Source organism: Canis lupus, chromosome 2 (assembly GCF_003254725.2).
Source record: "Canis lupus dingo isolate Sandy chromosome 2, ASM325472v2, whole genome shotgun sequence".
Taxonomy (NCBI): Eukaryota; Metazoa; Chordata; class Mammalia; order Carnivora; family Canidae; genus Canis; species Canis lupus.
In genome coordinates, this window is record NC_064244.1 from 63,945,901 (window position 1) to 63,959,038 (window position 13,138).

Genomic DNA, 13,138 nt, shown 5'->3' on the forward strand with positions numbered 1-13,138 from the left:
AATAAATAAATAAATAAATAAATAAATAAATCTTAAAAAAAAATATATATATATATAATAAGGGCAACCCAGGTGCCCAACGGTTTAGCGCGGCCTTCAGCCCAGGGTGTGATCCTGGAGACCCGGGATCGAGTCCCCACGTCGGGCTCCCTGCATGGAGCCTGCTTCTCCCTCTGCCTGTGTCTCTGCCTCTCTCTCTCTCTCTGTGTCTCTAATAAATAAATAAAATCTTAAAAAAATAATAATAATACCCAAGTGTTGTGGCCCGTGAGGGCCCACGGGCCGCTGTTCAGAGTGGGAGGACTCCAGGGCCTAAGGAGTCAAGCCGGGGCTCCGAGCCCCGCGCCCCCAGCCTCCTCCATGAGGGCAAGGAGGTCTGGGGCTCGGGTCGTGACACCCTGGGCGGCCGCCCCCATCCCCACCCCCGCCCCGCCCCCGCCTCCCGGGCCAGGCCGCACGTCCCCGCCCTCCCCGCCCCTCCCCGCCCGCCCTGCGCCGGCCCCTCGGCCGTGGGGTCTGGCCCCGCCGCCCGGTCCTCCCCGAGCGCCCGCGGGGTGGCTCCGAGGCCGGGGCCGGGGCGGGCCGATCTGCGCCGCCGCTGCGGCTCCTGCGGCTCTGGAATTCCCGGGGGAGCCCGCGCCCCCGTGGGCGGGCGGGGCGTGGGGCGGGGCTCTCGGGCGCGCGTGGCCGGGCCTGGACCTGCCCGGCGTGGACTCACGTGCACACGCGTGTGTTTCTGCATCCAACTGTGTTTATACACCGGTGTATAATTTTTTGTGCACACACACTCAGTGACGCTTGGGGAAACTTTTCTGAAAATCCTGGGCTGGCAGTTTAAATATAAAAAGGCTTTGTTTAATGCCAGAAGCATTTCCCCCACGCTCTGGGAGTCGTAGAACACTCACCTGCTTCCCTCCTCCTCGCTTAAAGACCCCGAGGCAGAGGCTTTGGGGAGGGGGGCGGCTTCCCTGCAGTGAGGGCCTCCCCACCCCTCCGTGTCTCCCTCCACTAAAGACTTGCTCCTGCCCCCCACCCCCACCCCCACCCCAGGCTGTCTCTCTCCTGGGGCTGTTTAAACTCTGAATCTTACCCCCTCCAATATCTGGGGGTGTTCAGAGGACTCACTCTGGCAGTGGAATTCCAGTTGAAATGTGGCCAGCACGTGGGACACCCCCACCCAGGAGCAGTGTGGTTGGAGGTGTCTGGAGCGTGGAGGCAGGCAAGGCAGAGAAGCTGAGAGCCAGAGGAGCAGAGTGAAGTCTCTCAAGGTCAGGACACCCCACCCATGTGGGGAGGAGAACACCTGTCTGCCAAGGTTGTTTTGAGTTTTATTTTATTTTATTTTATTATTTTATTTTATTTTATTTTATTTTATTTTATTTTTAGATTTTATTTTTTTATTTGACATAGAGAGAGCATGATAGAGCACAAACAGGGGGAATGGCAGGTTCTCGGGCCCCAGCCGAAGGCCCGAAGGCAGACACCTAACCCGCTGATCCACTCAGGTACCCCTTGTTTGGAGTTTAATTCCTTTTTGGTATGTCTTGTGGCTAGCCTGTCTAGCACGTAGTAGGTACTAACCAAGGACAACTTCTATTAGTCCTTTGGCTTTTTGCAGGAGGAGGTAGAGTATGGTGCCAAAGAGCATACTCTTTGGATTCCAGATTTAAATCCTGCCCCCACAGTTGGGTAACTTACTCCTTTCTGTATGCCTCTTTCCTTCTCTGGAAAGTGGAGCCAGTGGTGGTGGCGTGCCTTCCAGGGTTTATTACGAGGACGAAAGGAGTCAACTCACGTAAGCACTAGAATGGCCCTGGCACATATTTGTATTGTGTAAGTCTCACTGTTTATTATCTAGGACAGAGGTTGGCACCACCTGTTTTTATATGCCCCCCCCCCCAGCTAAGAATGGTGTATACATTTTTTTTTTAAAGATTTTACTTATTTATTCATGAGAGATACAGAGAGAGAGAGGCAGAGACACAGGCAGGTGTATACATTTTTAAAGATGGTTGGGGGAGGGAAGCAGAAGAAGACTAATATTTCAGGATGCGAGAAAACTATACGGAATTCAAATTTCAGTGTCTATAAATAAAGTTTTATTGGAACACAGCCCCGGCCATCGTTTGCATATGGTGTATGGCTGCTTTCACACTTCAAGGGCAGAGTTAAGTAGTTGTGACAATGTCAGCTCCACTCATGCAAGAAGTTTTGCCTGTTTGATCATTCGTGTATCTCCAGCACCTGGAACAGTGCCTGGAACATATCAGATGCCCACTAAGTTGGATGAATGAGTTTAGTCCCAGGTAATGCTGGGACTGAGGCCAACATGTTCCCCGAGCTGGGAATGGGGGTCCCTTTGGAGATCCAAAGGGGGAATCTCTCCACCCCCACCCTCTCAGAGGGAAACAACTGCTGCCCACTTCAGCCCTCCTCTAGGTGAGACATTCCCATTGTTCAACTCTACTCCTCTCTATCCAGCCAAACCACACGAGCAAGCCCTAGGGAGAAGCAATTTGGGGTAGTCACTGGGAGGTCCCAATCCCTTTCCTCCGCGCATTCACAGCAGGAAGGAGTTTGAGGATAGCTTCCTGAAGAGAAGAACGTGACCTTCCTGGGCCAGGTGCTCCACGGCAAAGGGGCTGTGGGTGGGCCTTCCTCTCCTGGAGGAAAGAGGAGAGAGGAGGAAGGGGAGGCCCAGGGCTTGCTGGGAGCATTTATGGTGAGATTCTGCTCAGCTTTGCCAGGGGGCCCTTCAAAGATCCTGGTGAGAGATTCCTGTGACAGTTGGCTGAGAGAGAGAAACAGATAATCCCAGTGTGGGAACATTCTCGGGTCCTCCCGTTGAGGGGCATACCAGCCTGCCCAGGTGACTGGGCCTGAGGGCTGCAGAACAGAGACTCCCAGGGCGGTGGGTGGAGGCTCCTTCCTTTATTCAGTGTTTCCTGAAATCCTGCTGTGTGCTGGGCGCTGGTGCTGTTGCCAGGAATAAGATCTGGCCCCTCCCTCCCAGGTGGAACCCACGGCATTTTGGACAAATAATTATGATGCACTGAGATAAGTGCATAGTCAAAGGGCCCCCCAAATGGGCTGAGCATACAACCAGACATTTCACTGAAGAGGAAAGAGGAAACCCAAACAGCCAAAAAACACACGAAAAGAAACTCAATATGACTCTTGGTCCAGACAAATGTAAATTAGAGCCGCATGAAAAGCCTCTTTCTGCCCATCAGATTAGCAAAAATTAAAATGGGTGATCTCACCTAGTTCTTGTTGGTAAGCAGCGGTGGGGAAGGCAGTCTCATACATAGTTGGTGGAAATATGAATTGTTGCAGCTTCGGGGGAGAAGAAATTTGGCAATACATATTAAAATATAAACAGAACACAACAAAAAACATAGTCTGTGTCCCACAACCATGCTCCCAAGATTTCATCCTGGGACTTAAGGATGAATGTACAAAGATACTTATTAAAATGTTTTTTGAGGTGCTAAAAATCTGGGAACATTTCCCTCCAGGATGAAAGGTAAATGGTGATGATATAGCTATACATAAAATATTATGTGGCTATGAAAAAGAATGAGTGGGCTTTGCTCCCAGTGCCCTGGAGGGTTTTCATGATACATGGTCAAGTGAGGAGCATCAGAGGTGGACAAATGTCTAGTGTCTATAGTATGATGCAGCTTTATTGTATTTTATTTTTTGTTTAGAGAGGGATGAGAGAGAGCTCGAGTGGGAAGGAGCAGGGAGGGAAGAAGAGAGAAAATATTTTTTTTAAAAGATTTTATTTATTTATTCATGAGACACACACACAGAGAGAAAGGCAGAGACACAGGTAGAGGGAGAAGCAGACTCCCTGTGGGGGAGCCCGATCTGGGACTCGGTCCTGGGACCCCGGGATCACATCCTGAGCCAAAGGCAGATTCTCAACCACTGAGCCACCCAGGCATCCCGAAGAGAGAGAATCTTAAGCAGTCACAGAGCCCAACACAACCAGCACAGAGCCCAGCTCGGGGCTCCATCTCATGACCCTGAGATCACCACCCGATCAGAAATCAAGAGTTGGACGCCTGCCTACTTGACTGAGCCACCCAGGCACCCCATGATGAACCATTTAACACTACTACCAGCTCGCTTTTTCCCAAACATGGACTTTTTGTTTGTATATGGCCTGTAAGCAGAGAGAACCTTGTAGAAGGCTATACACCAGACTGCCACCTTGGCAGCGGGGACTGGGAAGGAAGTAGAAAGGTAAGAGAGGAAGCTAACTTGGTCCACAACAAAACTGAGAAAGCTTGTACTAAAAGTCCGTAACCTAATGTTTTATGTTGGATGTTATTGCAAATCTATGAAAACAAATCTGTGCACAAACAATGAGAAGCTAGTGACACAGACAACGGAAAGCGTTGCTTTAATCTTGGGTGGGTCTGTGGGCAGTTTTCCTTCTGGGTTTCTATAGTTTCCATTTTATTGTTTCTTATACAGTGTTTAAGAAATAGGGAAGGGAGGGGCAGCCCCAGTGGCGCAGCGGTTTAGCCCCACCTGCAGCCCAGGGTGAGATCCTGGAGACCCTGGATCGAGTCCCATGTCGGGCTCTCTGCTCGGAGCCTGCTCCTCCCTCTGCCTGTCTCTCTCTCTCTCTCTCTCTCTCTCTCTCTCATGAATAAATAAATAAAATCTTAAAAAAAGAAATAGAAAGGGGATAAAAAGAGAAGGGAGATCGTGGAATGGCAGCACGATCCCCAACTGCAGACTGGCCAATTGATTGTTTCTAGGGATGGGACGCTCAGGAGTTTGAAAGGAGCTTTGGAAAAGAGGTAAGATAAGACTTCCTCCATTATAGGGAAACTGGCTAAAAAATCGAGCTGGTTGGAAGGTGAGAACAACTGGAGGGTAAAACTTCATCCTTTCCAATAAATATCTTAGGGGTACCTGAGTGGCTGAGTCGGTTAGGTGCCTTTGGTTCAGGTCGTGATCCTGGGGTCCTGGGATTGAGCCCCACCTCGGGCTCCTTGCACTGCAGGGAACCTGCTTCTCCCTCTGCCCCCTCCTCATGCTCTCTCTCTGGCTATCTTTCTCTCTCTCAAATAAATAAATACGAATTTTTTTTTTTATGATAGTCATACAGAGAGAGAGAGAGAGGCAGAGACAAAGGCAGAGGGAGAAGCAGGCTCCATGCACCGGGAGGCCGACGTGGGATTCGATCCCGGGTCTCCAGGATCGCGCCCTGGGCCAAAGGCAGGCGCCAATCCGCTGCGCCACCCAGGGATCCCTAAATATGAATTTTTTAAAAATAAGTATTTTAGGGGATCCCTGGGTGTCTTGCGGTTTAGCGCCTGCCTTCAGCCCAGGGCGTGATCCTGGGGACCCGGGATTGAGTCCGTCCCCCATCGGGCTCCCTGTATGGAGCCTGCTTCTCCCTCTGCCTGTGTCTCTGCCTCTTTCTCTGTGTGTCTCTCATGAATAAATAAATAAAATCTTAAAAAAAAAACTTAAAAAAAAGTATTTTAGTGCCTAGGCTTTTCTAGGTTTATTGTAGGCACTGGGGACACAGCAATGAGTAAGAAACACAAAGTCCCTGCTCCCATGGAGCTTATAATCTAATGGGAAAGACAGTTATTAAGTAACAACAAATAACTATGAGCTGAAGTATATGACATACACTTGAAGATAGAGTTAAGAAAAAAAGATAAAATGAGGGACACTTGGGTGGCTCAGTGGTTGAGTGCCTGCCTTTGGCCCAGGGCGTGATCCTGGAGACCTGGGATCGAGTCCCACGTCCAGCTGCCCGCATGGAGCCTGGTTCTCCCTCTGCCTGCCTCTCTCTCTCTCTCTGTCTCTCATGAATAAATAAATTCTTAAAAAAGAAAAAAGATAAAAGGAGATCATGATGTAGACAGTGTCATATGGTGCTCGTCTCACAGAGCACACAGGTGCGTGGCAGGTGCCTGACGTTGGCTGGGCCAGTCACAGTGCTCAGGATAAGGAGTTGGGGAAGGAGGCTGGATCTTTTGCACTGACCTTGAAACTGGCAGGGCAGCTATTTTATCACTGTGTGGTCTGAGAAAGGAGCCACCATGCAAGAGAGAAAGGCAGAGTGATGGAGATACCACAGCCCTGGTGATATTCTTTAAATACTTGAATCTTCTCATGCTTGAAGTTGGGACCACATCCTTTTCGTTTAAGTTAGATTAGAAAAAATCACTTGCGATAGAAAAATTCCTAAGGTATTATTATTATTAATTATTGTTATCTCACTGCTTCTACTTTTGTGACTTTGCTAAAAGCCCAAGTGAGGCTGAAGACCTGCCCAAGAGGTGATGCAGCAGCATTTCTGGCTTTAGAGTCCCCAAACTCTGGGCTTAGCTTGACAGATACATTTGTATGGGGAAGATCCCAAAAAGGTGTGTGCTTTTCTCTGTGTTCCTGGATGTTGAAAGGCATCTATGCATGAGAGCCGCAGTCTGTGACTAGGTGGATGTTCCACCATGACCAGCAGACCCTTCAGCCTGCCTAGAGATACAAGGCTGCCTGATTCCTGAGGGCCTGTGAACACAGATTCTCAGCCCCCACAGGCGCTGCTGGATGTCTCTGCTCACCCTCTGCCCAGACCTAACAAGTACTCTGAGGCCCTTGTGGAGCAGGCAGGGCAGCAGACCACCCAGGGCCCTGCAATTTTCTCCCTTGGAAGTTGGGCACAGCCTGGCGGCTTTGCTCTTGTCCGGAACATTGGTTTCTCAGCCTTTCCTTCTACAGGCACCCCTTCTTTTGCACATCCAAAGAGCTTCCAAAGAGGCAAACAGAGAAGCAGAGCCAGGGAAGGGAGGAGAGTCTCGATCTTGAGTGGATGGCTTCTTTTTCTCCTTCTCCTTCTCCTTCTCCTTTCTTCTTCTTCTTCTTCTTTTTAAGATTTCATTTATTTATTTGAGGTAGAGAGGGTGTGAGAGAGCTTGAGCTAGTGGGGAGGAGTGGGCAGAGGGAGAGGGAGAAGTGGACTCCCAGCTGAGCAGAGAGCCTAATGCCTGGCTTGATCCTAGGACCCTGTGATCATCTGAGCTGAAGATGGTGTTTAACTGACTAAGCCGTCCAGGAGATCCCGGTGGATGACTTCTTGAACTTCAGACTGCACCCCTGTAAAATGGAACCCTCTCTACCTCCACTGCCTGTTCACAGAGCCCTCCCTTAGGGTCAAATGACCTTTGAGTACTGTTTAAGATCCCATATTTCAGATAAGGCTCCTGGAGCTTCCTTCTTGACCTACGAATACCTAAATACCAGAGGCTTGTCCTGCTCTGCTGCTTATCCAGGGCAGCCCCCTTGATCCTACAGCAGCACTTTAAAATAAGACAGGCTTCGATTGGAGAGAGGAAAGGGCTTGAACCTAGGAGATTTGACTTGAAGCTGCTACATTTGAGTGATACTGAGAAAACATCCATTATCAATATCAAAGAAAGCACCCCCACCCCAAATGTGTAAAATTTTAACATGCATTGGGGGCATACAGGTATCTGCTACATTATTTATTGCTTGTTGGAAATCTCCTCTAATTGAAAATTAAAAATTAAAACAAAGGGGTGTCAAGCTGGCTCAGTTGAAAGCATGCAACTCTTGATCTTGGGGTTGAGAGCTGGAGCCCCACATTGGGTGTAGAGATTACCAAAAATAAATAAATAAATAAATTAAATTAAAAAAAAAAAGAAAAAGAAAAAAGGCGCCTGTCTGGCTAAGTTGGTTAAGTGTCTGCCTTCCTCTCAGGTCATGATCCCAGGGTTCTGGGATGGAGCCCTGCATTGGGCTTCCTGCTCAGCAGATAGTCTGCTTCTCCCTCTCCCTCTACTCCTCCTCCTTGCTTGGGTTCTCCTCTCTCTCTCAAATAAATAAATAAAATCTTAAAGAAAAATTAAAAGAACCTGGAACTCCATAGAGATTTGGGGGAAGAATATCCCTCCCTCCCCACCAACTGGACAGGTGATAATTGTCTGTGGTTCCCAGACATCATCTTGATCTCTCTATCTGTTTATCTGTGCGTATTTAAACATTTATCCATCTAAAATCAATACATCAAGGCTATGCTTCAGGCAGGCAAGGCGAAGAAATGGCAACTGGGCAAGGGGGAAATCTTCAGTTTTATTTTATTTTATTATTTTTTTAAGATTTTATTTATTTATTCATGAGAGATACACACATACAAACAGAGGCAGAGACACAGGCAGGGGGAGAAGCAGGCTCCATGCAGGGAGCCGGATGTGGGACTCGATCCTGGGTCTCCAGGTTCAGGCCCTAGGCAGAGGGCGGCACTGAACCGCTAAGCCACCCGGGCTGCCCTATTTTATTTTATTATTTTAAAGGATTGTGTTTATTTATTCATGAGAGACACAGAGAGAAGCAGAGACACAGGCAGAGGGAGAAGCAGGCTCCCTGTGGGGAGCCCAATGCAGGGCTGGATCCCAGGACCCTGGGATCAGGCCCTGAGCTAAAGGCAGATGCTCAACCACTGAGCCACCCAGGTACTCCAAAACCTTCAATTTTATTTTATTTTAAAAAATTAATTAATTTACTTATTCATGAGAGACGCAGAGAGAGAGAGAGAGGCAGAGGCACAGGCAGAGGGAGAAGCAGGCTCCATGCAGGGAGCCCGACGTGGGACTCGATCCCGGGACTCCAGGATCACACCCTGGGCTGAAGGCGGCGCTAAGCCGCGTTCCCGGGGAGTCGGTGGACGTTCAGAGGGCAGATGAGCGGAGTTTGGGGGGCGGGTTTGCGGGTGTGTTGCCTTTTTGAAGGTGGGGGGCCCCGGTTGGCGGCGTCCCCGGGGCCGCGGCGGGGCGGGGGTGGGCGCCGCGTGGAGCACCCTGCGGCACCCCGACCGCCGCGCCCCCACCCGAGCTCGCGGCCACACCCGGGCCGCTCCACCCCCAGCGCAGGAGGTGCCGGGGCGGGGTGCATGCTCCCCGGGCGGCCCCAGCACCTCGGCCTCCCTGGTGCCAGGGGCGGGGGAGGGGAGGGGAGGGGACGGGGACCCGGGCTCTTCAGATAATGAAGCAGACCTGCGGGGGGTGGGTGGGGGGTCGCAAACCGTCCGCCCGGGACCCAATCCTACTTAAAAACATAATTAAAAATACTTAAGCTGGTTGCCAGGATTTAAAACACAAAGGCACACAGAGCAGCGGCGTGGTAGCTTCCCACCTCTTTGCAAGGGTGTTCTCCTTGGAGCCTCTCCAGGATCCTGGCGTCATCCGCCGGGTCAGCTTTGCTTTGGAGACGGCCGAGGGAGGTTGTGAGTCCCGCTAGATTCCTACCGGACCCGAGGACCTGGAGTGCCATGAGTCAGGCCCTGGGCTAGACGACCCGCATCCCTCAGACCCCCTGTCCCCCTCCACGGGAAGTTCCAGCAGGCCCAGGACCTTTCTGCCTTGCCCAGCTGGATCCCCAGCATCTGGCCCCGTTCCTGTCACAGAGAAGACCCCAGAGGTTGCAAATAAACATTTGCTGGGTGAAGAAAACAAATCCTTACATTTACAGATAGTAAGAGGTAACTTTTTTTTTTTTTTAACATTTTATTTATTTATTTGAGACAGAGAGCATAAGCAGGGGTGGTGGGGGTGGTAGTGCATGGGGTGGGGTAGGGACAGAGGGAGAGGAACAAGTGGACTCAGGCTGATCAGAGAGCTGCACCTGGGGCTGGGGGCTAGGACCCCCAGATCATGACTGGAGCCCAAGGCAGACGCCTAACCAACTGAGCCACCCAGGCACCCCAATAGGTACCTTTTCTGAGCATTATCCTAACTGCTTTATGTACTGGCTTGTTCAGGCCTCACGATAGCTCTGTAAGGTAGGAACCAGCATATCCTTGTTTTCACAGATGGGGAACCAGAAGAGGCACAGAGAAAGGAGGTAACTTGCTGGAAGGCAGGGGAGCTGAGAATACAAAGCTGGCTGTCCTCTTTCGGGTTGTCCCATATCAGTTTTACCTATCACTAAAAGAAATGACATCCTCACCCCACCCGGTAACCTCAGGATATTTGGGTCTCTCATCTTCTCCCCTAACACTTCTCTGCCACCTGGTATGGGAACTGGGAGCCGTGGCTTCAAGGGTCAGCTCTGCCGGTAGTTGGCAATGTGACCTTGGGCAAGTCGTTCCCCCTTAGATATCAGAAAGATGCTCCCATCTTTGGAGGTGCGTGTTTGGATTAGATCATCTCTAAAGCTCTGAATCCTGTGGCCTTTATGGGAGCGGGGGTGGGGGTGGGGGGTTGCTGATCTTTCATTTTCTGCCCTTGGCAAACAGGCTCTTCAGGAGTCCTTGGCTTAGCCGGATGGTGGCTCTGCTCCCAGGGGCGGGAGAAGGTTTGGAGTGCTGGCAGAAACTTCCTGAATTTCCCCTAGCTCCTGCTGTGGCCTTGGCTCTGGGTGGGGGCTCCAGGGCCTCTCCCAGTGGGTGCCGGAGGCTGGAGCCGCCTTTGTCTCCCGCAGGAGGCCAGCCAGGCGGCTTTGGCTGCAAGCGGCCCCTGCCCAGGCCTGGGAGATGGTTTTTTTCCCTGTGTGCTGCAGCTGGGACCGTTTATAATAGGAAAAAAAGAGAATGACCAGGCCAGCCGGCTGGAAAATAAAGAGACTTAAAAAGAAAAGGGCTAGGCTGTTCTTCTCCTGTGGAGGCTTTGGTTAGGCAGAAAGTTTTAGTTCCTTTCTGAAAGGCATTTGGGCTTTTGAAGTCCCCTGCGGGAGCTCCCTCTGGCCCCTGGGAAGCCAGGCCCTGGCATGTCCCAATGTGCGTGGCCAGGATGGGGCCGGGGCACTCAGAGGAGGCAGCAGCAGGCCCTGGGAAACACTGCAGCAGGCTGGGCTCACTGGGGCCCCAGCCCGGCCCCCCTCTGCTCCCAGCCTGAGCCCTACCACCCTGCTTTGGTGGTCTTTCACCTGAATTTCCTCTGCTGCCTCTGGCTTTGAATCCTGGCCTGGTGCTAGGTCTGGGAACTAGAGAGATTTCACAAACGGGGAGACTGAGGAAAAGGGAGGGTTTGCCTGGGGTTAACCTCAAGGAATATAGGCGTCTTGAGGGCCTGTTGTGTGTGCTTTGCCTATCAATATTAACATTAGCTAATATTTATTATGCCCTTGTAGCATGGAAGGGCCCAGTTAATGAATCCAGGGACCTAGCAGATAGAAAGGTACAACTGTGTGCGAAGGCACCTCTCCCAGCAGCTGCCTTACCAGCTCTCTTCTGGGGCCTTTGCTGGTTCCATTTGTTGCAAATGAGCTCTCCTCCTTGTCTGTCCACCCCTCAGCAGGGTCACACACCATATCCATCACTGAAGAAGGACCACAGTCAAAACATGACATTTATCAACCAGCTACTATATGCAAGGTCCTGGGTGCCAGCTCGTTTCATGCCCTCTGCACATCCTGGAGCAGGTCAGTGGTGACGTTATCTTATTGCGCACTACCATTCCATGCCACTGGCATTATTCTCCTCATTTTATTCATGATGTTGCTATGTCCTGGGATGGAATGCCAGACCCTTTTGGCTCTAGAAGCTGAACCCTTTCCTTGGTACTGTGCCCTGTCTGCTTAGAGCCTGCCTCTGGCTTCTCTGGTCAGCTTGCTTCTCCAGCCACAGCCACTGGGCATGAAGTGAGCACCACGGGGGGCCGGGGTGTACATATCAAACTCCACAGGTCTTCCTTGAAGTATGTTCCATTGTAGTTGGGTGGGCAAAGAATTTTACCAATCCACCTGTGCTGTCCACTAGAAACCCTTTATGTGAAGATGGTTGTTTGCACAGAGATGTGTTAGGCAACTCCTCTACTGTCACACGGATTGGCGATCTTTCTCCCAACACCATGGCTAAGTTCTGAGCATCTGCAGGGCACTAGCAGGGGGGAGCTGGGTAGACTCAACCCTGCCTATCCTGCATCTCTCCTTCCTGCCCATGGGTATGGGGTCCCCAACTATATGTGCCAAGTACTGATACCACCCATAGTAGTGTTTTTCTGAAATCTCCATGGCGTTTCTCTTAGTCCTGGGCACCTAGTAGCTTCTTTTCATGACAGTGTGTGTGTGTGTGTGTGTGTGTGTGGTTGTGTGTGTGTGTGTGGTTGTGGTGGTGGTGGTGGTGGCGGCAGGGGGTGGAGGGGAGGTTGGAAGGAGAAAGGATACATGCACAGGAAATAAGCAAATATCAGATTTGTGTGTGTGTGTGTGTGTAAAATCTAAGCTAGTTTGGTCCTGCACACTCTTAGGTCCTTGTTGGTAATTAATAGTGGCCACAAAAGAGGTGGGAGAGGGTCTGCTATTCTCATGTAACCTTTCTACCAGGTGAGAGTGAAGGCAAGTCCCTGACCAGATCTTACCACACACACCAGTGGTTATTAAAACAGTACCACCTTGGACAAAACAGTTCCTATAACCAGCTCAATGAAGTCCCAGCATTCTGTCCTTTCAGGTTATCTAACCACTTCTGGCATGAAAGGTGTGCTTGGGATGCCCCCCCCCTCCATCCCACCCCCTGGTCACAGTCCTGGACAGGATTCTGTGTCCCTGCTGGGTATCATGGAATCCATTCTGGCTGGACACGGACCCTTGAGTGATCAAGCCAGCTGTCCTCCGGGTACAGGTGACCCCAGGCTCAGTGGATCTGCATTCCCTGTTTAGGTGAGGTGGAAGTGTCTCTAGATCATTTCACTAAAGCACATTTTGAATGTCTTTAATTTCACCAACAAGAGTTCATTTGTTTAAATCTGCCACATTTTTTGATACCCTGTTTGCAAAATAGCAAAACATTGGTTGCTGGTTGACCTACAGATGGCCAAAGGTGTTGTGATGTGTTCCAGAGTGTGCCCTGCCTGATACAACCACTCCTAGTTAAAACGTACGAAACTGGGCACCTATCACATTCATTATATACTGAATTGTTGTCTCTTTTCAAGAATCACAGGTGTTGGAAAAGAAGTCTTTTGAGAGCACAAAGCAACAAGTGATCCTGAGTCCAGTGACCTCAGGCATGTGTGTGCCACACACCGGGGCAGTTAGAGGTGGTCCGGGGAGATTCTCAGAGCCAAGGCCAAGAGTTTCAAGCTTTCTGAGGGTGTGAGTCCACTGGGACCCTCCTGCTAAGTTGGTTTCTTTGCCGCCTTGTGGG

At 50.7% G+C, this 13,138-nt stretch overlaps 1 protein-coding gene across 5 annotated transcripts in view; it reads left to right on the forward strand.

Moving 5' to 3' along the window:
- The first annotated feature begins 9,170 nt into the window (after positions 1-9,170).
- The window catches only part of ZNF423 (zinc finger protein 423), a 344,022-nt gene continuing 340,054 nt past the window's right edge, over positions 9,171-13,138 (forward strand). The window contains exons 1-3 of one of the 5 annotated variants that reach the window (XM_049104667.1): positions 9,181-9,532; positions 9,863-9,894; positions 11,286-11,412. In XM_049104667.1, the coding sequence (XP_048960624.1) occupies positions 11,334-11,412 (79 nt within the window). In that variant the 5' untranslated portion in view covers positions 9,181-9,532; positions 9,863-9,894; positions 11,286-11,333. Of the gene's footprint in view, positions 9,533-9,862; positions 9,895-11,285; positions 11,413-13,138 lie in introns of all 5 variants that reach the window. The other 4 variants (XM_049104670.1, XM_049104673.1, XM_049104672.1 and 1 more) reach the window with 4 other exon arrangements.